Raw genomic sequence first — 26,330 nt, 5'->3', positions numbered from 1 at the left:
AAACATTACACTTTTAAAAAATTGCTTCTATGAAATGGCTCTTTCTGGCTAATTAAAAAAAATACAGTGAAAAAAAAATAAGGTGACTTGAAGACTTGCGTGCCAAATAATTTTGGCAAAATCTATTCTTTGTTTTTAACTGTCCACTGTCCACTATAAAAAGAATTTCCTAGAATTGCACCTCTGCCAGCAAGCAGGGTATTTGCCATATGGGATTCGCTAAAATTCATCTGCCACCCAGAAATTAATCAACAGCCGTTGCTAACTATAAATCAAAGGATTTCTTGAGAGTAACACCCTTTGCCCATTATCTAAAGAATGTGAATGTACAGAGGAAATTGATGATCAAGAGATCTAACAAGCTATCTAAACTATTCTGAGTCATCTTGCATTGATTTGACGGGTCCTTGATGCTCTGAGCTTGCTTGCTTTTCTTGCAAACATTTAATGCAGTTGGTTTGTACGCTACATAGGGTGGAAATATTGTGGTTTCCGAGAGGTTTTTCAATATATGGCAGTGTTATCCTTCTCACGGCTTGTGTTGGTTGTATTGGTACCCGGGTGGAGTGGTGCGGCACCTTTGATAAAGGTTGTGTGGCTATTTTGTGGAAGATGTTGATTAGTTGAACCAGTTTCCCTTTCCTGATGTTGGGCTGTTGTGTACACAACAGCCTTTTCCTGATGTTGGACTGTAGTACACAACAGCCCTATCCAAGAATTGCCAAGAAGCAAAAAAAAACACAAAAAAAACGCTCCTGCCAGCACTGACGGGGCAAACCACGTCTATAAAAAAAGAGAACCAACCCCCCTCCTTTCTAGCTTTGATGATGTTACCTAGTTGGGTAATTAAACGTCTGCAAGAAAATAGTTGAAGCTTAAGACAGCACCAAGGTGCCCGCCCCCTGCCTCCAGTTCAACCCTGAGCTATAAACATTCGCTTCTATTTGTATTGATTTCCTACATGTAGGAATAGTTCAGGTTTCAGTAATTATGTATTCACAAGAGGAGAAATACGAAATGTGAACCGGAGTACATAGGAACTTTCCATGAACATTGCTGCTATTTTTCTAAATAGGACACACCGTCACACGTGAAACATTTTGTGTTTTAAAATTATAAAATCACAATTTAAGGACAAGTTCACAATGTGCAAGAGTGCATACTAAATTATCGCATACAAATTATTATTTTTTTCAAAAGTCAAATCCACCCACCAAAGAACACAAGTAGTTTGTCTTCGCTCAAAAAGGCCTGTTGTATGTATGGAATCTTTCAGAATAAATAACTCATATATTTCAGATTGTTTTGAAACGTAGCCATTCATTCTTTAAAAACTATAAACACAAGAAAAGGTTCTTATTGCAAAGCTGCCTGTTAACAATGTTTGTTAAAGACATTTTTTTATACATAAAACCCAACCAGATTAGAATACAGGTATATGTGCAATTGTCAGCAGGAAGAGGTATTTATATGACCTGTTAATGATGTTAGAATAGTCACATTTTTTACATTGTGATACTGGGAATTAAACACTATATTGCTTTAGATGCAAAATAAACGTTTTTAAACTTAGTGGCAGTTCATTTAAAGGTAACAACCCGATTTAAAAGCTTTGTTCTCACTTCCCAGTAGCTTAGGCATAAAAGTTAAAAAGTCATCCACTTGCACAAGAGCAATAAAAAATTAAATATTTATTCAAATAATAAGCTTAAGTTCAGGCTGCAAAGTTGGCAATGTAGATTTTATACACATCACAAAAGCGTGCACAAGAATGTATGCTGAAAACAAAAATACTAAGCATCTTACTAGACAGCTGCTGATTTTAAGAAAAGCAAAAAAAAAATATATATGATAATCACTATACAAAATATAAAATGTATTAAACACTACCATCCACAGAACAGTTTTTTAAAAAAAAGGTTATATTTTTTAAAAATTATTCGTGTAATTATATAGTGAATTGTAAATGATTATAGAATACCCTCCCGTCAGTTGGCAATGTTATTTTTTTTGCTCTGCAGCACAGCCCATCCCGCTGAAAAACTGATTTATACCATTTATACCCTCCATAAAAAGGAAATGATTATTGGTAATACAAAGTAAACATCGTCTGAGCTACAAAGAACAAAATTTACTCCTTCCTTCAAACTCCGAAGCGCTCTCCGTGCAAATGCAGCACTTGCGTGTCTCCCATTACTACCAAGCTACCGTTAAGTCCAAGGCCGTAGATTTTCACGGAGAAGACTATATAAATCGTATAAATGAAAGACGGAACACAGGTAGACGTGTCAGCCCCTCTTTTGCTTCCGGGTTAAACTCCATGTGCATTATCAAAATTTATTGCCTTTTGGAATTTCATTCAAGGCATCCAAAATTAGAGCTAATGATAAATATACATATAGCAAAAAAAATATAAAATAAAAATTAAAACAATTTAAAAAAAAAAAAGATACAAACTGCATTGGATACCACTGTCGGTAATGCCTGCGCTACGTGAAAGCACCTTTTTAAAAAGAGCCCGTGCGGCGAGAGATCAGTGTCTTAAAGATTCAAAATGAATCAACAGTATTGGATAACAATATAATTCTCAACTCAGAAGCTGCCTTGAGGTTAGGTGCATCTTCAGTTCATGTAACCGGGGGGAGAAAAAAGAAAAAGGCAAGGGGTTAAATTCATTCGCTTCAACCGACCTAAGGCCACCAGATTTGGAGACACAACAATGTGTTTCTTCTCTTTAATACAGTTCTTTAGGCTGTAAGATGATAAAGGAAATAGATCTATTTTTTTTGTTTTTTAAAAAAAATGAAAACAAAAAGGGGGAAAACGAAACGAAACAAATATATATATATAACTATTTCATCTAGGATTAAGAAGCTGCCCCGGGTGTCGGGTTTACGTTCTGAGTGGCTACTTGGGGCGCGACTTCGATGATTCGAGGTTTGTCTATAATTCTGGCAGTGCGGTTTCCCTTTTCTACAATCCCAATAATCCACGCTTGATGGCCTTCGCCGTACTTGGGAGACTTGATCTCAGCGCAGAAGCGTGCCGCTTGTTCACGGGGTAGGCAGATAAGGAGGCCTCCTGCAAAGGGAGAAGGAAGGGCATTAGCGCTCACTGGCGTGACAAATCAAAGTTGCCGCCTTGCTTGCTCAGATTTTTAACCATAATAGTAAAGTTGGAAGGGACCTTGGAGGTCTTCTAGTCCAACCCCCTGCTCAGGCAGGAAACCCCGGCCTATGCCATTTCAGACAAATGGCTGTCCAGTCTCTTCTTAAAAACCTCCAGTGTTGGAGCATTCACCACCTCTGGAGGCAGGTTGTTCCACTGGTTAATTGTTCTCACTGTCAGGAAGTTTCTCCTTAGTTCTAGGTTGCTTCTCTCCTTGATTAGTTTCCATCCGTTGCTTCTTGTCCTGCCTTCAGGTGCTTTGGAGAATAGCTTGACTCCCTCTTCTTTGGGGCAGCCCCTGAGATATTGGAAGGCTGCTATCATGTCACCCCTCCTCCTTCTCTTCATTAAACTACACATTCCCAATTCCAGCAACCGTTCCTTATATGTTTGAGCCTCCCGTCCCCTAATCATCTTTGTTGCTCTTCTCTGTACCCTTTCTATAGTCTCAACAACTTTTTTACATCGTGGTGACCAAAACTAGATGCAGTATTCCAAGTGTGGCCTTACCAAGGCCTTGTAAAGTGGTATTAGTACTTCGCGTGATCTTGATTCTATCCCTCTGTTAATGCAGCCTAGCACCGTGCTGGCTTTTTTGGCAGCTGCAGCACACTGTTATTTACAGATTAAACTTGTTCGGGCGCAGGCAGAAATTATGACGGTGATTTTCGTCCTGCCTTAATCCAAACGATTGTTCACAAGACAGTTTGCACAATCTCTTTGCACCTGGATTTCAGCACAGCCTTCTGCACAATATTCCCTTTAACAAACAGCTCTCGAGTTAAAATGCTCCTTTCATTCCACAGGGGAAGCAGCCATATCCGAGAGAACTCTTTTTAACGGCTTCACTGCAGCTTGGAGACAAATCCCGAAGGGTGCAATTCCAACGTATTTTATCAGTGACTTGGATCAGGTCTGCAGATCGACACAAAGCTGGGAGAAGAGGCTGATATTTTGCAGAAGACAGGAAATTTTTTTTTAAAAAATATCTAGACAGGGCCTTTAGGAGTGAGATGAAAAGAAGGGGATGAAAGGGAACAGGGAAAAATATAAAGTGAGCCACTAGGTCAAAGTAGCTGGCAAAAAGACAAATGCTGCCCTGGGAAGGGTTAATACACCATAAAGTCCAAATCATTTTAAACAATTGTTTCGTTCTATTTCTCCCTGATCAAATCCTATTTGCAGTACTAAATTGGGTTCTGTGCGTTAACAGTTTGAAACGGGCAGTGACAAATTGGGAGAAAATCTTGAGGAAAGACACTCAGTTGAGTGGTGTGGAATCCAAACCCCATCAGAAAAATAGGCAGAAACTGCCTATGGTATATTTTAATGCCAATTACTCATAACAGAGGGATAGAATCAAGATCACGTGAAGTGTTAATACCACTTTACAATGCCTTGGCAAGGCCACACTTGGAATCCTGCAGTCAGTTTTGGTCAACATGATGTAAAAAAGATGTTGAGACTCTAGAAAGAGTGCAGAGAAGAGCAACAAAGATGATCAGGGGACTGGAGGCTAAAACATAGGAAGAACCATTGCTGGAATTGGGTATGTGTGGTTTAATGAAGAGAAGGACTAGGGGTGACATGATAGCAGCGTTCCAATATCTCAGAGGCTGCCCCAAAGAAGAGGGAGTCAAGCTATTCTCCAAAGCCCCTGAAGGCAGGACAAGAAGCAACGGATGGAAACTAATCAAGGAGAGAAGCAACCTAGAACTAAGGAGAATTTTCCTGAGAGTTAGAACAATTAACCAATGGAACAACCTGCCTCTAGAAGTTGTGAATGCTCCAACACTGTAAGTTTTTAAGAAGAGACTGGACAGCCATTTGTCTGAAATTGTATAGGGTTTCCTGCCTGGGCAGGGGGTTGGACTAGATGACCTCCAAGGTCCCCTCCAACATCATCATCATTATATTCTCTTTTATTCATTAAACGTGGACCTCAGTCAACTGAGCATTCAAATTGACTAGCGCTGACATGGGTTGCTGCCAGCATCCTAGGTATTAACCAGGAAGCTCCTTAAAATGTAAGATGATGATGATTAAAAATTAAAGCAATTTAAATTTATAATTTAAATATTTAATGGCAATGCCTATTCATCCAATAAGCACTCAATTCAAAGGAATATAAACTATCGTTGATCATTCTGAAGTGCGGACAATCAACTACTACAGCTTAAAACGCAGAGTTTGCAATACGCGGTCTGAGAAAATGCAACAAACCAATAGGAATGTGTGTTTTGCACAGCAGAATTTCCGACTTGCACAACATTACTTCTCATGCGTATATAGCCAAGTCCACATCTATGAAACGTGAATTTCTTTGGCACAGACTTCCAATACACTCTATTTATTTGGGGTTACTTGGAGAAACAGCACCATCCACTGGCCATTTATAAGAATCTCTAAGGAAACTTTTTTTTGTGTGTATAGCAGCACAATGTCTACTGTGTGGCACGGACATCCCGAGATAATGTGTCGCACACATTTTCTTTCATAAGTCTTCTATTTGCAACAGGAGAAAGGGGCTTGAAGATAAGTTATCTTCCACTAGGAAAATTCAGTTGATCAGAAAGGTGATTATTTTCCCTCCCAGAAGTATTTTTCACGCAACGGAGAACAACAGATCGGCTTCACTATGTAAATTGGATTAATAAATATTAAATTCTAACATTGGAAGAAACAAGAATGGCCAGGAACGAAACTGGTATGAGTTTGATAAGGAAGCACTTGATATTATTCCAGTTGGTAAGAATCACAGGCTGAAGTATACACACAAAAGGCACTGGAAGCTCTGACAATTTCACTGGCGCTCTGGATTGCGTACGGTTCGTTTTTATGCATTTATTTTTATGTCACCCACAATATCAATTATTTGCCAAGAAAATCTGGATGTTTTTTTAAAAAACCTTTCATCACCAAACAGGCGGCCTAGGAGTCGTGCTCACATTTCTTTTAAATGTGTGGCAGGTTCTCTATTTTAGTGGTATAGATAGATTGAGGTCTCTGGCCGGACATTTGCTATTGAACCAATATGGCAAGGTAACAGAATGAGGAGTGCTTTTCAATGTTAGCTGCCTAGATCAGGGCTTTTCAACCAGTGGTATGGGTACCACCTGTGGTACATTGGCACCTGGCAGGTGATACGCGACCATCCTAGAAAAGTGGTAGCAGGGGAGGGGAATGAGCTGAACTGGTGGCAGCACCGCACAAGCCTGAGCGAGAGACGGCTGGAGCTGCAGGGCTGCCAGGGCTCAGCGGAAGCGCCAGGATCAGCACCAGGCTCCAGCCAGAGTTCGGCGCCTATCCTGGCACTTCTGCTGAGCACAGAAGCGCTAATCAGCTGGAATGTTGCAGCATCTCCATGGTCTTGTGATTTACATTCAGATGTTTGGCAACTGATTCATATTTATGACGGTCATAGCGTCCCAGGGTCATGTGAAGTGACCCAAACCTGCTGCAACCACCCAGCAGAAGGTGGGGGGGAATAAAAACCAAACACCCCCACACACACCCCCGCTGCCAATCCTCAACAGAAATGCTCACAACAATGAAAACCTCGGACAGGAGGAAGAGCGCCACCAGGCGGGCAGGCAGGTGTCTTGCTCGGCTGTGGCTTGGGGGGCACTTTTTCCAGTGCCATTGTAACTTCAAACAGTTACTAAGTGAACTGTTGTAAGTTGAGGACTACCTGTACTTCATCACTTTTTTCCTTCCCCCCCCCCCTTTGGTCATCACGTTTTTGACACCTTGCTAGGTGACTGGTGGTCCTCAGATGTTGCCATATCCTAAAAGTGGTAAAATGGGTGAAAAGACATTTTATTCCTTTCATCTTTGACCATATTTAGGAAGCTACAAAGCACCGTATGAGGAATGGCATGGCTGTGTATTCTGAAGAGGGTAGGTTGGAGCAGCTGATACGATGGCTGGATTCCAGCGTCAAGGGAATTGCCAGGGGTGGTATCTGTTTCAAGGAAAGGCGTGATCTCCCCCAGGGTCTGGATCTAGTGAGGAGATAAAAGATTCAATTTCCTATTGTGGAAGATGAGACAGCCGATGCGTACTCTTCTCCAGAAGAGAAGTGAGTTCTTACTGGAGAGAGATTAGGGCCCAGTGCTGCAGACACTGTTATTATCAGACCATGCTGGGGAATTCTGGGAGTTGCAAGCCCACCCGTCTTAAAGTGGCTGAGAAACCTGGTGTAGGGGAAAGGAGGGGGAGAAAATGACTGGATTTAAATAATAATAATAATAATAATAATAATAATAATAATAATAATAATAATAATAATAATAATAATAATAATAATCTTTTACCTGATGTCTCTGGACAAGTCCCATGCATAAGACCAAACATATTCCCACAAGCTTTGCTAACTGCAGCCATTTTGGCCAGAACAGGGAGATTATGGATAACGAAAGACACTTCGTTACGTTGCTGCTTTGCGAGATTCTGCGCGTGTCCCAGGATTCCAAAGCCTGTGATGTCCGTGGCTGCGTGAGCATTGAACGTATGCATCAACCCCGCAGCTTGAGGCGAAAAGAGAGAAAAAGGTAATATTGCGCAATGTCAGAATTCAGCCTAACTCTCAGTATTAAATCATGAGTTTATATTCCCAGGTCCCTTGAAATAAAATCAACTAGAATAAAAGAAAAGTTAAAATTTCTTCAGGACGAAAAGAAAAATAATACATTCCCGCATATGGACGATCCATTCCTGATCAATTTTGGTAAAATAATTTGGAAATACCGTCCCATCTCAGAAGATTTATAGAAAAAAAACCTTTCCAATTGCAGTAGGATAGCCCTGAATTTTCTGAAAATGCGTAGTAGAGATATTTTTTTCTCCCAATGTTGATTCACAATTGCAACATGAATAGCTGCATTTTCTTCTTCAGAAAAAATTATGACCATGCCTGCTATATAAATGGTTTACTTCTATAATGAGACAATATAAGAAGTGTGTGTGTGTGAGACAGGCAGACACACATACACACACTCCTGACAACTGCTTAAATAAGCCCATGCAGTTTTCTTAGCAACATTTTTAGAAAAGGCTTGCATTGCTTCTTCCTAAGCTGAAAGAGAATGACTGGCCCTAAGGCATCCAATAGGAAGAAGGCAGGACTAGAACTCACATCCTCCAGGTTTCTAGTCCTGATACCTTTATCACTGCATCAAATTGTCTTCCTTTTATAGCTAGAAACGTAGTACAACATTCCAAATGGCCATGTTTAACCATGTCACTTTCTAGCAACCTAAGCAGTGTAGACCTGTTTCTCGACACCCTCCGTTTTGTCCTGGTCACTGACCGAAATAAACTCGCCATTCCTTCCCTTACCTGTTCTGTTTAGTCTTGCCATATTCATCATTGCTTCTTGGTATGCGAGTTCCACATCTTCCTGTGTCACAACCAACTTGATTTTATTCCATTTTTCTGGCTAAGGCACAGAAGGAAAGAAAGAAAGAAAAAGGTTACACGTGGCTACACCGTTTCATTTTACTGTCTTATAATGTTACTTCTTATCCTTTCCTGATAACTTTAGGATGGAATCTGACACTTCAGATTAGCAGCAGGCCGGCAGGATCCTCTCCTGAACACTCAAAAGATTTATTTCTATCAATCTACATGTGCAGTTAATGTCCCCCCCTCCAGAAAAACCCACTTCTTAGTTTACATTGTATCTGACTTAAGTATCAAGGGGCAATTCACCCAACCTAAAGAAATCCTTTGAAGCGCTTCCTGTTCCGTTTTGATTTTCGTTATCTGAGCAGTCTAAGGTCCTATGCTTATTCACTCAGTGACAGACGCTATGGAGCACATGCAGGGTGACCTAAATGTAAGTTAAAGGTAAAGGTAAAGGTTCCCCCGCACATGCGTGCTAGTCGTTTCCGACTCTAGGGGCCGGTGCTCATCTCCGTTTCAAAGCCGAAGAGCCAGCGCTTGTCCGAGGACGTCTCTGTGGTCATGTGGCTGGCATGACTAGACGCCAAAGGCGCACGGAACGCTGTTACCTTCCCACTGTAGTGGTCCCTATTTTTCTACTTGCATTTTTTACGTGCTTTCGAACTGCTAGGTTGGCAGAAGCTGGGACGAGTAACAGGCGCTCACTCTGATACGCGGCACTTGGAATTCGACTCGCCAAACTGCCGACCTTCTGATCGACAAGCTCAGCGTCCTAACCCACTGAGCCACCGCGTCCCTTAAATGCAAGTTACCAATATGTGTATCAAGCAATATTTTTAAATGGTTTGCTATGCAGCGCTATGTAAATTTCAGTAATGTAGAATTATTACTCTAACCAGGAAAGCTCAATGAACAATGAATCAAGAAGGGTTCAAAGTCTGCAGAAGTGCTTAACAGGAACAGGACGACTCTGTCAGTGCTATCAAACTACCCAAACTTGTCTCAAAAAAGGAGATTCCTGTAAAGAACTGGAATTTGGACGGTTCAATCTTCCTCTTGGAAGAATCGGAGTTTCCAAAGCACAGCAACAGTCGATGGGAGGTCCAAACTGCACAATCCGGCCCCCAATTTCTCCATTTTGATGGGGACAGCCTGAAGGAAAACGCTGAACCGATTGTGCATGGTCCCTCCAAACTGAAAACACTGCAGCAACTTAACCACCAATGGTTGGAAACTGATCCAAGGAGAGAAGCAACCTGGAATTAAGGAGAAACTTCCCAACAGTGAGGACAATTAACCAGTGGAACGGCTTCCCTCCAGAAATCGTGGGCGCTCCATCACTGGAGGTTTTTTAAGAAGAGTCTTGGACAGTCACTTGTCTGAGATGGTAGAGGTTCTCCTGCTTGAGCGGGGGGCTGGACTAGAAGACCTCCAAGGTCCCTTCCATGTTCTGATTCTATTCTATTCCCTATCAATATTCAAGGGGAGACCTTTATCTCCATACTTCCAAATGTCTGACGTAGCCTTCAAGGTGGAGAAATCAAATTATTAGGTGATTCCTTGGACTGCCTCTTCCTCATATATTAAGACAGTGAGCCAACCACCATTCTCCCAGGATCTTCCCAAGGAAAGACATAGGCGAGAAAAGAACATCCAAAGGGATTCATCCAAGAGTGGCTCTGCCTTAATGCTAAAGCAGGAAACGCGCAATCTTCCAGAATTGTTAAAATCCAGCTGAGGTCATCCCCAGCTGTCACGGTCAACGGTGAGGATGAGATGGGAAGGGCAGTCTATTATCCATATGTGACCCACGATTTGAGTTCATGGAAGACCTTTCTACTCAGGCTACTGGGAAAGCAGTCCTTTCTACGTATTGTACTTTACTCTGCTCTGAAAAGCCCCTAGATACCAGGAGCAGTTTTGAAGGGGGCCTTAAGTGGGCAAGAGAAAATTAATAAAAACTAGCGGCTCCAAATTGCATTAACAGCAGCGAGTCTGCTAGGGGCTTAGCATGTTAGAGTAGGATGGACACACCAAGTAACTATTTTTCTATGAAGTAGCAGTTCAGCGCATTTTTCGGAGAAATGTCAACTAAAGGAAACTTAAATTTCCTTTAGAAGCTTTGCATATATGTCTATATCTATATCTATCCCTCTGTCCGTCTATCCGTCTGTCTGTCTGTCTGTCTGTCTATCTATCTATCTATCTATCTATCTATCTATCTATCTATCTATCTATCTATCTATCTATATCTCTGTCTGCCTATATCTATCTATCTATCTATCTATCTATCTATCTATCTATCTATCTATCTATCTATCTATCTATCTATCATATGGTTATACGTATATTGCAACATTGATTTTAACATCTTTGTCTTTCCTTGAAAAAGGTAGCAGAGTGAAAAACTGGCTTACACAATCACAATCAGAACATCTCCTCTGCTTATAGATTTAGGTTAACTTCTTTCTCTGCTAAATGTTGGCTGGAGGACAACCAAAGAGAGCTAGCAGCACCTAGAATATAGTTTCAGAATGTACTTTATTTTCAGTTACACAATACATTTTCTAAGGGTAAACCAGAAAAACAAACTTATCTTATGGCTTTTGTACACTTCCTCTTCTTCAATAAATTTAGCTTCAAGTACAATAAAAAGCACTTTTCTGAAACAGACTTCTGTATAGATACCCTTTGTCAATGTGCACCAAGAAATTTGTTTTTACAATGACAACTTTCCATACATAGATGCAACCCAAGATCAACTCCAGACAGCTGATGTATAGGACAGGAATATAAGGCCACAGAAGAGGTCGGTATTAAAATAGATTTAGCCTAGTTTGTTCAAAGTTTGGCACAGCTTAGCCGCAGATAGGGTCTAACCCCTTCATCAAATTTATATTTAAAGTGATTTACTTACAATGTCTAACCACTGATGGACAGCTACAGCTACTTGTGTTCCCAATGGTTTGGTTAACACCAGCACATCTCCTGGTACTGCATTATCTGGCCTAAAAGTAAGGAACATATATTTTTTAAAAATATATGCCGTCATTATTTTTCAGTAATTATTCCCCAACGTTTATTTGATATGACCCAAAGATCTTATTTTTGTAATTAACAATAGAACGAATACAACCAAAAAAAGAAACTCAGTAGTTAAATTACATTTTTTTCACGTATCCCCAGACAATCATCAAGGCTTACAAATATATAATGAAGATTACCGGTAGATCGTATCCGAGTCACATTTAAAGCTAACACAATAATTTTGCCTTAAAAGGAAATTGTTACTACTTTCAGTGTCTGTTACTTCTATATATAAAAAAACCCCTTCTGGATAAGATTTTGCTGCCTTTATTTTACTGAAAATAAGACAAGATTTTCAGAGCTTGGATATTTAACAGCTGGAATCACGAAATGATTTACACTCACACACTGTTCCTTCCAATTTGTTGCTCATCGGTGAAAACATAAAAAGCTCAACATAACCACAATAAGGGCATTTGTTGAGAGGCTATTGTAATGAACGTTCTGTTGTGCAGGCTCTGAGGTGTTGCTTGATAAAAAAAAGTACAGGAAGCCAGAAGTTGCCTTGTAAGCTTTACGTTTTTATTCAGCCGAACAAAGACGGGCTCCTCTAAAAGAGAGAAGCCCTGAATGATAAGAAATCCTTATCATTTGTTCTTTCTGATTACATAAGCAAGCCACCCAGCAAAGCTGACACACAGAAGATGGAAGATTTCACCCAGTAAGTCTGGCACGCTGCAGATAAGAAGGGAGAACGCAGAAGCAGCTAAAAATGTTCCCTTTTGGGTGTTTCCCGAAAGACATCCTACGTTCCCGGGTGGGTTAGGACATTGGGCGTTTTCCTTGGTGTCCTTTCATGACCCTGCAACCAGGACTCTGCAAGTGCCCACAGACAGCAGGGCCATCTGCACATATTCAGTCGATACTTCCTATGCCAGTGGTGGCGAAACTATGGCACGGGTGCCAGAGGCAGCACTCACGAGCCCTCGCTGCGGGCACCCGCGCCATGCCCCGGAGGTGGCAAACTGTCCTTCTTCAACCAGCCGCCTGCTAACTTGCCGAGGTCCCACGTGGCTGAATGCATCCCGGCACGGCTGGTTTCCCTCCCCCACCCATCCCGTCCCTCCTGGCCTCGCATGCTCTCCTTTTCCCAGGCACGACCCACTGCATCGCCTCCTCAGCTCTCGGCCGACCATCCATCTCGGAGGCGGCTTCTTTGAACTTCTGGCGACGGGCTGCGGATCCCCAGTGTGTGCCGGTCGAGGGGCCGGCAAGCTGTGGCTGTTGATGGACACCACTGGGCCCCATGTGCTCGCTGGCCTCTATGTGCGGAGGCCGATGGTGTCAGGCAGCAGCTGCCCCAGGCCTTGCCTTGCCCCATGGCAATGGCACCCCCACCCTGCCTCGCCTCACCCCACAGGATGAGTCTCCTGCCCACTGCCCCACCTGCCAGAGACCTCCTGGAGTTCCCCCAACCCTGCCCACCCCCCACAGGTGTCCCTCCCCATGAGCAACATTGAGGTGACCGCACCCACCTTGGCCACACCCACCCAATCTTCCATGACCAGCACAGCCACACCCATCCAGTGGGCCACGCCCACCTGGCACCCAGCGATAAATAAGTGGGTTTTGGGTTGCAGTTTGGGCACTCGGTCTCGAAAAGGTTCGCCATCACTGTCCTACGCTGTCCCCTAATTCCGGGTCAACAGTTCAAATATCACCGAAGCTGTAATGCGATCTTCTTTGTTTTCTTTACAGCATTATTTTAATCCCAAAAGGCTGAATATGGCAAACCCAAAATTGATTACCTGGCATCTTGTGTGAGCCTGTCCCAAGTGTAACCTTTGCAATAAACCACAATTAAGCCAACTGCAGCTTGGCAAGATGAACCCTCTTAATAAAGTTGCAAAGTTTCACCAGAAAAAAAAACCACAGACGTGGCTATCAATACCCACGGTCCTGAGCCAATGACAAAGCATTTAATTTCCCCAGAGTTAGCAACGCAGGAAGGTAACAATTTGGAATTTTAGCAGTAGCTACTACCTCTTTTCATGCTTTCGGCACCTTTTCCTTGGCATAAAATGCTCCAACTTACATTATAAACTCATTAGGCTGACAGACAGTTGTGGCCACTCCTCCTAAAACAATCCAAGGGTTTAATACCGATTGACCGCCGGTCACCGATGTTCCCGCCTCTTCTGCAGCGTCTTTAAATCCTTGGATAATTAGAGGCATGATTTTATCTCTTTCCTTCAGAGAAAACGAAACGAAACCCAAATGGGGGGGAAGGAAAAAAATAAATTGCCCAGTCAAGCATCTACTGAATACATTAAGAGCTTACAGTCATCCCATAAGGAATTTCATATTTCAATAACCACTAAAACGTTGAATCCTCCTCTCACAGCTGCTTAAAACACGTATAAAAAAAAGTTTACTAACTGAAACTTAAGAATTCCCTGAACCCCGGAGAAGTTAAAAAGAGCTGGATATTGACAGGTTCCGCTCAAAATGCTGGATGAGACCAGTTCTCACAAATTTTAATTGAGAGCAGCCAAGTTTGGCAAATTCTTCTTTAAAAGCAGTGGTGGCCAAAAGGGACCACCTTCCATGGAGGATGGTTTTTCCACAGACCCGGTGGGTGGGTGTGGATCCACATGCGGATCCTGCACATGTGCGCATGGGGCTTTGCTCGCTTGCGTGGTCGGCTGCTGGTGGGCCGTGGATCGGTACCCCCGTAGTAAAGCTGCTCGCTAGGTTTCCAAAGCATTCAACAGAGTTTGGAGAAACATCCTATTTGGAAATGGCAAGGGAAGATGGCAAAAAATTTGCAGCAACCCTTTTTTTAATTTTATTTCCAGCTGGACTGAAGCTAGTTCTCCGTATAAAAAAAGGTTCCCTGGCTTGTTCATACAACATGTAAAGCTACGAACAAGCAAACCGTATTATGCCTTAGAGCAGGGCTTTTCAACCTTTTCACCCATTGTACCACTTTTAGGATATGGCAACATCCGAGGACCACCAGTCGCCTAGCAAGGTGTCAAAAACTTGATGACCCAAAAGAAAAAGAAAAGAAAAAGAAAAAAGGGAAAAAAGTGATGAAGTACAGGTAGTCCTCGACTTACAACAGTTCACTTAGTGACTGTTCGAAGTTACAACGGCTCTGAAAAAAGTGCCCCCCCCAAGCCACAGCCGAGCAAGACACCTGCCTGCCCGCCCGGCGACGCTCTTCCTCCTGTCCGAGGTTTTCATTGTTGTGAGCATTTCTGTTGAGGATTGGCAGTGGGGATGGGGTGGGGGGTGTTTGGTTTTTATTTCCCCCCACCCTCCTCCTCTGCTGGGTGGTTGCAGCAGGTTTTGGTCACTTCACATGACCCTTGGACGCTGTGACCGTCATAAATATGAATCAGTTGCCAAGCATCTGAATGTAAATCACAAGACCCTGGAGATGCTGCAACATTCCAGCCGATCGGCGCTTCTTCTGGGCTCAGCAGATGTGCCAGGATAGGCGCCGAACTCCGGCTGGATCCTGGCGCTGATCCTGGCGCTTCCGCTGAGCCCTGGCAGCCCTGCAGCTCCAGCCGTCTCTCGCTCAGGCTTGTGCGGTGCTGCCACCGGTTCAGCTCATTCCCCTCCCCCGCTACTTTTCTAGGATGGTCGCATACCACCTGCCAGGTGCCAATGTACCACAGGTGGTACCCGTACCACTGGTGGAAAAGCCCTGCTTTAGAGAGCTAACCACAGTAGAGTTGTAAGGATGTGTTCTCCTGAGCGCGCTTGTGCAACCAAGTGTGGTAAAACGCACAGCGGCTTACTGAAGTGTGGCATTCCCACCTCCCATTGCAACTTTCTAACGCAAGTGATTAGAAATGCTAGATAAAGATGAGCTGATCCTTTTCTCTTTATCACTCAAATTATTTAAACTTTCTTGTGGAACTGCCTCCCAAATTCTGTGAGGAAACCCGGGAGCGTTTTTTTTTTGGTTTAATTCAGATCTAGAATATTATATGTTGTCATAAAAGAACGAGCATCAGAATTTAAACACCCGTTCAATGGATTTTATTATCAGTTCTGAAAGGGATACCATGGATGGTTGAAATTATGAGGGTTTATTTTGGCCTTTCAGGATTTTGAATTGTTTGAATGTAATAATCGCACCAGAATCTGTATTTTTTTTAGGGATTTTCAGTGTTTTCAAGAATTGTAACATAATAAGCAAGAGCGACTGCTAATCAAAAGAGCAGAGGCAAACAACTGGCAGATTTAGGATTACAGATGCTTCAAACATCATTTACTTTTGATTGTGTAAGGCTAATTTATCGGTACACTGAGTAACATATTAGCATTTCTTGTCATCACAATTTAAGGAACTTACCCTATCCGTCATTTTATTACTGATGCCAAGAAGCATCAACATATTGTCACATTCGGTGACTCCCATGGCGTAAAGATCACTAAGGACATTGGCACAGGCGATGCGTCCCTGGAAAAAGCAACACAAACGATTCTCATTGAATTGTCATTTTAACGCTTAGCCTGCTTTCTAAGACAACCTTAAAGAGAGACTGAAATGTGAGGTGGTAGATGGAAGAAGCAAGGGTAATGAATAATAAGCAGACTAAGCGTGACACCAATTTATTTACTTACTGGGACGGAAAACAGCTTTGACCATTAGAGCGATCTTAAAACAGAACCAACAAGAAAACCGACAAACCTTGGAAAACAAGGTATGTAAAAAAAAATGTTTTATTTTAAACAAAAACAATGCATCACGGGAGTGTGTAAAGCATTTAAGGGTATGGGGATAAAAATGATCTAAATCGCTTTGGCAGCTTCGTTTTTCTAAGACTTAGAAAGCTCAGAATGGTTGCCTCACAGGCTTTCTCTGCTAGTGTGTAAGTTCACTGCATATAATATTTCTTCTGGCAAAGCAAAGCAAAGCAGCTGTATTAAAGAGTTCCAGGGGACACCACCAGAAACGCACATGGTTTAAACTAATATCCATTGCAAATCATCCTCTGAATATTTCGCCAATAAGAAAGAAAAGTTAAGTAGCAAACAGAAATTCTCTGTGTATTTTTTTTTTCCTTTGGGTAAACTAGTAAATTCTGGTTTTTTTTTTAATATGTTAAAATCTTGTGCTCTGAATGTTTACATGAATACAACAGACTACTACTGAATTCCTTATACAGTGGTATTTCGGTGCTCATCATAAACTGGTTCCAGGAGGCAAGATGAATACCAAAAACAATGAGTACCAAACAAATCTTTCCCGTAAGGAATAACGTAGCGCAGAGGTCTCCAACCTTGCCGGTCTTGCGGACCAGAGGGAAAGGAGAGCAGCTTCAAAATTGCTGCACGCGCGCCTGTGGCCGCGCACACTGACACAGCACTAGCAGCCCCATTCGTGCATGTGGCATACGCTGGTGCCGTGTGCATGTGCAAACGACTGCACAAACCACCCAGGCTAGTGGTACATGCACAAACGGGCTGCACACTCACCTCATGCTAGTGTCCCTGTTTGCGCCCACGCGAGTGGGGGGGGGGAATGCAGGCCCACACGTGCATGCCCGCGGCCGGCCATTTCCGCGGCCAAGAGACTGTAAGGGACACCTGATGTAGTGAGTCACAAGGCCGCCAACCCTGACAGGTTCTAGCTTGGTACATTGAGTACCGAACAAATGATGAGTACTGGGACAAAAAATTTTCACGTCAAAATGCGTCGAGTACCAAATTTGATGACTTTCAAAGCAGTTGAGTACCAAGATACCACTGTATAAGGCCATCATTGATTTAGTTAAAAGTAGAATTAATTTAAAAGCTCAAGCCAAGATCACTCTCCAGCTGAAAAAAAAAGGAATTTCTTAAAGGTCTGGTAGTTCCAGACAAAACTGAGTAAGATTAAACCAAAGCCAGGTGAAATCAATGGTCTTTCCTCTATCCCCATTTCCCCAAAGTTCTTATTTGACAAAAAGCGGCAAACATTTTTAGGCATCTTACCATCATATAAGGGTCGTCCACAATGGGATAAATGTAGTCTGTTGTCTGGACCAAAGACAAGCCTCCGTGTCTCAAAGGAATAACACACGTATCCATGCCAATTCCTGTAATAAAAGTAACTTGCTTTATTTTTCAGAATTTGGCCTGTTCTTGTAATTTCCTTTCTATTTCTATGAATTCCTAGCGTATAGGGTAATCCAAACTGTGCATGTTCTAGTGCGACTCTGAAAGCAACGAATGATAGTTGTGTTTCTTTTCTCATCAACGCTGCTACGTTCTTCAGCATTGTCTTCCTGAGGAGTCTTCACAAATTTAAAGAACTTTTGAAGTTTCCTCCTGCAGCAACAGCCATACAAATATTTGATAAATCGCCTGACTGCCACATTATTAGGAATATAGTTCTTTCCTTATATCATACCAGTGAGACTCTAATCCCCTTTTCCCCATGATGAATTTAACAGACAGATTTGTCATGCAGACCTGTTCTATTTTCCTTACTCTAAAAAAAAGAATATAATGATTATGTTTTTAAATTAGTCAAAATGTGAGAACCTGCATCAAAACTCCTCTATTGAAGGAAAATTATATAGTTAGTAAAAAATAGATAGGTAGATGATTCTTCCTTGACTTTCAGATGAAATTCATTTTACACTGCTCCGAGTTTGATCACGTGACTATGGGGGTCCTGCAATAGACATAACTTTGGGCACGTGTCGCAAGTCATAACTTTGAACAATTGCTGAATGAATGGTCATAAGCTGAGGACTACCTGTACCTAGAATGCTAAGGTAAAAGCCAATATATGGTTTTGGTTTTTAATATCATTTGCATTTTCACTTACATGTCTCCAAGCCAGATACACCAAAATAAAAAAAAAACACAAAAATAATTAACATGGACTAAATCAGGGGTCTCTAACCTATGTGCTGCGTCAAGGGACCGAAATGCAGGCTCTTGGCCAGTGGGCCACGAAAATGGCTGGCCGATGCGCACGTTCCCCCCCCGCAATCGCGCTAGTGCCCATGGCCCTATTCGCACGTGCACATGGGTGCGGATGGGGATGATAGCACGGCGTTGGTGTCCGCAGCCCATTTGCCCATGTGCCACTAGCCTGAGTGGTTTGTGTGGTCCATTCACGCATGCGTGAACGGGCTGCGCGCCCATTTGCGCATGTGCATGGTGCCACATCCTGCAGGTTGAAACGGGGCTGCTAGTGCCGCACCAGTGTGCGTGGCCCCACGGGCACCAATTTTGAAGCTGCTCTCCTTCCCTCTGGTCCGCAAGACCGGCAAGTTTGGAGACCTCTGAACTACCGGTAAATTCACCATTAGCAGGATATGATTTAAAAAATAATTAAAAAAGACGACTCCCATTTTAAGATTAAAAATAAAAAAACATACCCGTACAAAGATTTACACTAACAGCATTTTCATACATGAAGGCAATACATCTTGCATATAAACGCTTTTTGTTATAAAGTGGAAAGTCAAAGGTTTTTAAATTGTTACGGGATCCAACAGTTTTCATGTTACTGTTTGAGACGTGACTAAAGGACGCTGCCTTACATCTGACCCAGACCATAGCAGTTTTGCCGATATTGACTGCCGGTGCTCCTGTACGGTTTTAGGTAGAAGATTTTTTAAAGGTACGGCTTACTTCATCTAGGCATCTTTATGTTCTGCTCTTTAATGGTGTGCATCAACGATCTAAGAAACAATTATAACCAGTAAAAGGTATTCTTACCCAATCTTGGCATAACAGCCCCCAAAAACTGTTCATCTTCTTGGAAGTGATTTTCTTGTAAGGATTCGAGCAATTTCTGCAAAATGTCCTGAGGCACTTTACAGCCGGTGCCTTTAAGCTCCGTGAATCGGGTTAACCGAAAACTTTTGTCAAGTTCGTAACTTTCTGGATTAAAGGACTCTCGAACAGACATGATTCTCGCACTGTAACCACAGATTTTCTTCTTTATGAAATAGGTTGGCTATCCTAGGTTTTAAAAAAAATACAAACACATAGCATAAAATTTGCCTTTTACGATAGCGATATATTCTATGTAAAAATATGAACTCCAACAATTTTTGCATGGAAAAATGCAAGTAAGTTCTTTGTGAAACAGCCTCTTAGATTTCATTTTGGTCTGGCCTGAAGCAAGCTTAAATGTGTTTGCCTTACATTATCTCCCAGAATTTCAGTCCTCTTTTCACCAATTTGTTTTGGTTTTTCATTGCATACTTGGAATTAGAGGTAATTTGTACAAAGATGGCAGTTTAGTTCAAACTTCTGGGGTATTTCTTCCAGCAGTTTAAGTGAAATAAAATAATGCCCTGAAGGATGCCAATCATGTCAATTTGGGATCTATATCATCTATCAATATGACTCAATAATTTGCTGCCCTAAACTCAGACGAGAAGACAAGAGGAAATGGAGCCAAAGATAATTTGGAATGAATCCCAGAGAATCAATATTCTTCAAGACTATCTGAAAATGACAGCTACCAGAAGATCTAGACCAGGGGTCTTCAAACTTGGCCCTTTTATGACTTGTGAACTTCAACTCCCAGAATTCCTCAGCCAGGCAAACTGGCAGAGGAATTCTGGGAGTTGAAGTCCACAAATCATAAAAGGGCCAAGTTTGAAGACCCCTGATCTAGACCTTACTATCAAACAATATAGTGGCTACATCATCTCTTATTACTTGAAACTACCATTACTTGGATATGAACAATTTTATAAAGTATACTGTAACTATGTAAGAGGCCAAACAGGGCTTCAGAACTGGAATGTTGATCCAATGGGCCAGCAATAAACAGTCCACTAAAAATTTGGAAAACTTCAAACCTGTACATCAGATGGGGGCAGCAAATAAATTTTTCTTGCCGCATTCTTGGTGACAGTGTATGTCCTAACTGCCTTTTCAGTTTGATTATATTTGTTAGATCATCATTTTATCTGCCTTGCTGGCTAGCCAACTCTGTTATTCAGGAGGGGAAATGGGAACAGGCCAATGTTGGCTTCCTCTTCTTTTCCCAAATTGTGTGGTTTTTTTTTTAAAGGTGGGGGAACATGAGCTATCAGCCACAAACATAGTTGACACATCATTTAAAAATGCCATTTAATTGGTTCGGTTCCTTCCCTTTTTCTGACACCAGATAACCATAGAATTTAACACAGATATTTGGGAATTGCCATGCAAACAAGATTCATGGTTTATTTTCTTCTTTCTCTCTCCTACCATCTTTTGTCTCAGGATAGTTAGCGTATTTTATTTAATCCACATATACCGGAAATACTAACCAACCCATTTTCTAGTTTGTATGCAAATGACTGCTTCTCCATGATTTGTGGGTGAACCCAATTTACTAAACAATTGGTTAGTGAATAAACCACAATAGGCTATGTTCACACAATTCATTACGCCTGGGATGGACAACTTTCTTATGGTTAAAGGATGCAGTTAAAATGGAAAAACAAGCAGGTTTGGCGATTTTAAGGGGCTGAAAGGACCAATTTCAGCCCTTAATTCACACCAAACACCTAAAAATGCAAATACTTTGATCCTGCCCATTTTAGAGGTGGGTCACACATCACACAAGCCTGCAGATTTCCCCCCACCCCCTTAATTTTGATGTTCTATGTTGTGAACCTGCTAGTGTGGGCAAAATAAATTTGTGCTGCTTTTGCATAGTTAAGTCTGAATGATCAAGTTAACAATTCTCTTTACTGTAGAGAGTTGTAGTAAAATATTTGAGATAATTAATCCTTATTCATCAATTAGATGCCACTGTTACCCAAATGTCGAGTCACCAATGCGTATATTTTGCCGTTAGGGTTATATGAGTGTGAAAAGATGCTTTGTATTTGAGGTTGGAGAACTGGAGGAATACCCAGGAAAAAAATGAACATTAATGGCCTGGTCTGACTGCTTCAGACAAGGCCACAAGTAATATATAACTGGAGCCTGTTTCAAGTTTGCTATTGATGTCTCCCCTAAATAACTGTTCCAAGGCACCACAAACTCATATCTGGTCTGGCAGAAACACTACTCAGTTATGGGAACCTGATCAAATATCTAAACTCTATTATTGCAAATTAAAAGTCTGAATGAACATTACATTGCAGGTTAGCTCTGGCAATCGATGAGTTACTATTTTGTGCTAATAACTGCTTAAGTGAACAATTTGTTTCATTCCACAATCAGAAGGGGAAAACATTTTTCCAGTTTACAGTGAACACAAGATTGTTACTTTCTGGTTTGCTAAAGTAGCTCACATCAATAGGTATTTGTATAAATAAGTGATTAGTTGAACATCAAAATAATCTCCCAATACTTGTGAATTTAGTAATCACCTACTTATAATTAAAACTCCTTCAAATAAATGCCAGAGTTGTAATATATTTGACAGAAAATGTTTTGGGGAAAATATTACTGAGTTGCACCAGGTAAATTGGTAAAGGAACACAGCCTAAATACCTCAATGAAGTAAGTGATATTTTGAATCAAACTATATTAGGGACTGTTGTATTATTTAAGCTTGTATATTCCTCCAAAAGAATTTTCAATTGGCATTAGTATCTAAAATGTTATTGTTCTCTTCTCTTATTAAATAACTAAATAGTTATAACATGATTAGTGAAGTGTATATTTGCTATATTCTGCAACAAGGGATGGTTAGGAGGGCTGGATGCCTAATTGAACACAGGCTGCAATTGTAATGTATTTCTGAATAGATACATTACATTCAATATGAATTTAATAATAATAATAATAATAATAATAATAATAATAATAATAATAATAATAATAATAATAATATTTAAAAGAAAGCCGGAGCTAAATACATTTTAAGAGGTTAGCTAAATATAAAAAAAAATTACATAAAAGTTTACATTCACCTAGATCAGGGATAGGCAACCTCGGCTCTTTTATGACTCATGGACTTCAACTCCCAGAATTCCTGAGTCAGCATAGCTTGGGATTTTGTCTAGTTTTTCTATAAAATGGAGGCCCTCCTATTTAATGCCACTAGAGCAGGGGTAGGCAACCTAGGCTCTTTTATGACTCATGGACTTCAACTCCCAGAATTCCTGAGTCAGCATAGCTGACTCAGGAATTCTGGGAGTTGAAGTCCATGAATCATAAAAGAGCCGAGGTTGCCTACCCCTGACCTAGATCATGCCATAGTGCAGCTGAAGTTTTATATATCTTAGACTTATAAACAGGAGCAATATGTTAACAATTTTCTTCTCTTTCACAAATGAGACACCACCACTTCTTTACAAAACACTGAAGATAAGCAAGCAAACTTTTCACGTCCAGAGGCCCTTCCTTATAGACATATGAGAGCATGGTAGCATCTAGGCATTATACACATGGAATATTACACACAAACACACCAAAAATGTGACAACATTTTGGAGCGACACCTGCAGTATTCCAAGCGTATCATCCTGGCTCTTTGGAAAAGCCATGAAGTTAAACAGAAAGAGATTTTCCAGCCAATTGAAGGGTGGAGACACCAGTGCTGAGTTTATATAATTCCTTTGGCTAAAATGTGCAGTACAGAGACCAAAGCGATTCGGTGAACCCAGCAAACCGGATCCCAAAGAGGCTTTTTCCCCAAAAAGCAAGATGTCTATGGAGGTTCTCAGTCATCCAACTCATGATTATCCCAAAGGTGCTTTTTTTCCCCAAAAGGCAACTGGACTTTGTTTTTCTTTCTTTGAAAACAGAAATTTAGAACTGAAGAAGCTTCTTGGATGAGAAGCCAAGTGTTTTCAAAAGAAAATAAACCCAAGAAAGTTCAGTACAGGTAGTCCTCAACTTACAAACACAATTAAGCCTAAAATTTCTGTTGCTAAGTGAGACATGTATTGAGTTTTGCCCCATTCTATGACCTTTCTTGCCACGGTTGTTAAGTGAATCACTGCAGCTGTTCCTAGCACAGCTTTTAAGTGAATCTGGCTTCCCACATCAACTCTGCTTCCCAGAAGGTCGCAAATGGGGACCACGTAACCCCCCCCAGGACAGTGCAACAGTCATAAGTGTAAACCAGTGGCAAAGTGTCTGAATTTTGATCACGACCACGGGGATGCTGCTGCACCCATCCTAAAAGTATGAAAAAGGGTCATTTTCAATGCCCTTGTATCTTTGGTCACAAAACGAACTGTTGTTAAGTCCAGTTGCCTTTTGGGGGAAAAAGGATCTTTGGGACCACCATTCCTTGGACGATTGAGAATCTCCATAGCCTGGGACTGGAGGCTAAAACGTACAAGGAACAATTATTGGAATTGGGTATGTCTAGTTTAATGAAGAGAAGGATGAGGGGTGACAGGATAGCCGTGTTCCAATATCTCAGGGGTTGCCACAAAGAAGGAGTCAAGCTATTTTCCAAAGCCCCTGAAGGCAGGACAAGAAGCGACGGATGGAAACCAATCAAGGAGAGAAGCAATCTAGAACTAAGGAGAAACTTCCTGACAGTCAGAACAATTAACCAGTGGAACAACCTGCCTCCAGAAGCTGTGAATGCTCCAACACTGGAAGTTTTTAAGAAGAGACTGGACAGCCATTTGTCTGAAATGGTATAGTGCAGGGGTAGGCAACCTTGGCTCTTTTGTGACTCTTGGACTCCAACTCCCAGAATTCCTGAGCCAGCCATGCTGAGGGGAAAGGGAGAGGTTTCCAAGCTGAGCCATACGGGCTGAGAAATTCTGGGAGTTGAAGTCCACAAGTCATAAAAGGGCCAAGTTTGAAGACCCCTGACCTATACATTTATGAAATGTGATATAAATGGATTCTGACAGCCAGCCTGGGAGTCCTGGCCTGCCTTTGGGGGAGATGGATCCACCACGTGGGGGGGGGGGGAAAGCCCAGCAGCCTGGAGCCCAGCCAGGGCGGGAGAGGGGGGGGGTCGTCGTCGGCAGAAGCCCCTTACCCCCCCCTCCCTCCACCCGGCGCCTTCCCGCCTTCTCTGGGCCGCCCGCCACTCCTCTTGGCTCAGGCGGGGGCGGAGCTTGGACCCTCGCCCCTCCCTTGAGGGGCGGGGCCGCGGTGGAGAGAGAGAGAGAGAGAGAGAGAGAGAGAGAGAGAGAGAGAAAGAGCGCGCCAGGCCACGCTCGCGCTCCGGGCGTTCCGCGCGCAGCGCGCACGCGCGAGGCCTCCCTCCCCTCGGGTAGTAGGCAAAAAAAGAAAAAAAAGAAAAAGAAAAGATGTCGGCGGGCGGAAAGATTAACCTCTTCCCCTCCAGAGGCGGGCAAGAGTCTTTTATTTTTTTATTTTTTTTTAAAGGAGCGCTTTCAGGCCCCTCCGGGCTTTCCTCGACCCCCTCCCCTCCGTTTCTCCCCGCGCGCTTTCCTCTCCCCCCTCCCCCCCCAGGGGTAGGTTGGGGGCGCGTTCCCCTTTAAGCGCCCCTCCCTCCTCACCCGCCTCTTCTGCTCTTTCCCCCCCCCCGGCGCTCCTCTCTTACCGCGTCTCGTCTGCTCCCCCGCCCGCCGACGGGACTCCCCGCGCCGCTCCGGCTGCCCCAGTCCGTCCCACAATGCACCGAGCGCCTGGCCGGCCCGGCTCGCGCTCGCCCTCTCCCCTCAGCGCCGCCTCAGACGCGGGAGGAGGGGGGGGCCGAGAAAGGAGCGTCGATGCCGACGCGGGCACGAGGGGGTTAATCCTCCCCGCCTCCTTCCCATCACTCAACGGCCGAGGCGGGGCGGGGCGGGGGGGGGACAGAAACTAACGGCTGCGCCCGAGTGCTGCCTCGGAGGGGAGGGAGGGAGGGCACCGCCCCCTCTCTGCGCACGCGCGCGAGACGCCCCGAGCGCGCCTGCGCAGGGAAAAAGCGGGCCGGCTTGGGCTCGGAAGGGCGGGGCAAAGGCGGGCGCCTCAGGGGAGACTCTCCTCTTTCCCTCCCCCCCCTCCTTGCTGTCTGCGCGGATGGGAGGCCACCAGGTGATCCAAGGCTCCTAATTGCAGCTGAGGGGAAATAAAACCAAGTAGTCCTCAACTTACCAGCAAAATTGACCTTTTCCCCCAAATTGAGGTTGCTAAGCGAGACGTCCATTGTGAGTTTTGCCCCATTTTATGACTTTCCTTGCCAGGTTTGTTTGAATGAATGACTGAAGTTGTTAAGTTAGTAACATAATTATTTTATTTTATTTTATTTTATTTTATTTTATTTTATTTTATTTTATTTTATTTTATTTATTTATTTATTTATTTATTTATTTATTTATTTATTTATTTGATTTCTATACCGCCCTTCTCCCTAAGGACTCAGGGCGGTGAACAGTGACATAAATGTCAAAATGCACAAATACAGAAAATTGAGAATAAATTAAGCCCTACTGCCCAAATGTAGAAGATAAGTTAAAACCACAATTAAAATTAAACCCGTCAGACCAGACCGGATTGCTTAAATAGATATGTTTAAGTGAACCTGTCTTCCTTGTTGACTTGGCTTGTCAGAAGGTGGCAACAGGGGACCACGTGACCCAGGGACCCTGCAACCGTCATAAATATGAGCCAGTGGCCAAGCGTCTGAATTCTGATTATGTATCCGTGAGGATGCTGCAATGATAGTGTGAAAAATGGTCACAGGTCACTTTTCCAGTACCGTTGTAACTTTGAACGGTCACTAAGCAAACTGTTGTAAGTCAAGGACTACCTATAGTCTGGAATGAGACAGACGCTACCAGCCCCATCTGGAAAAGCAGTTATTGACTAAAGGAGACTGTGCAGGT

At 42.6% G+C, this 26,330-nt stretch overlaps 2 protein-coding genes across 4 annotated transcripts in view; both read right to left on the bottom strand.

Moving 5' to 3' along the window:
• LOC310642546 (phytanoyl-CoA dioxygenase, peroxisomal-like) overlaps nt 1-26,330 on the bottom strand; it is a 156,376-nt gene that overhangs the window by 57,963 nt on the left and 72,083 nt on the right. The gene's annotated exons all lie outside the window — the stretch shown is intronic.
• Nucleotides 1,677-25,346, bottom strand: SEPHS1 (selenophosphate synthetase 1). Its single transcript, XM_083366331.1, has 9 exons — nt 25,064-25,346; nt 19,342-19,587; nt 17,599-17,702; nt 15,974-16,081; nt 13,697-13,851; nt 11,492-11,582; nt 8,509-8,608; nt 7,485-7,697; nt 1,677-3,081 (listed from the first exon to the last, which is right to left on the bottom strand). The coding sequence occupies exons 2-9, from the start codon at nt 19,532-19,534 to the stop codon at nt 2,867-2,869; spliced, it is 1,179 nt and encodes a 392-aa protein (XP_083222457.1). The 5' UTR covers nt 19,535-19,587; nt 25,064-25,346; the 3' UTR covers nt 1,677-2,866.

Source organism: Vipera ursinii (genome assembly GCF_947247035.1).
Source record: "Vipera ursinii genome assembly, chromosome: 6".
NCBI classification, from domain to species: Eukaryota; Metazoa; Chordata; class Lepidosauria; order Squamata; family Viperidae; genus Vipera; species Vipera ursinii.
The sequence above is the reverse complement of the archived record's forward strand: the minus strand, read 5'-3'. Positions and strand labels throughout refer to the sequence as shown.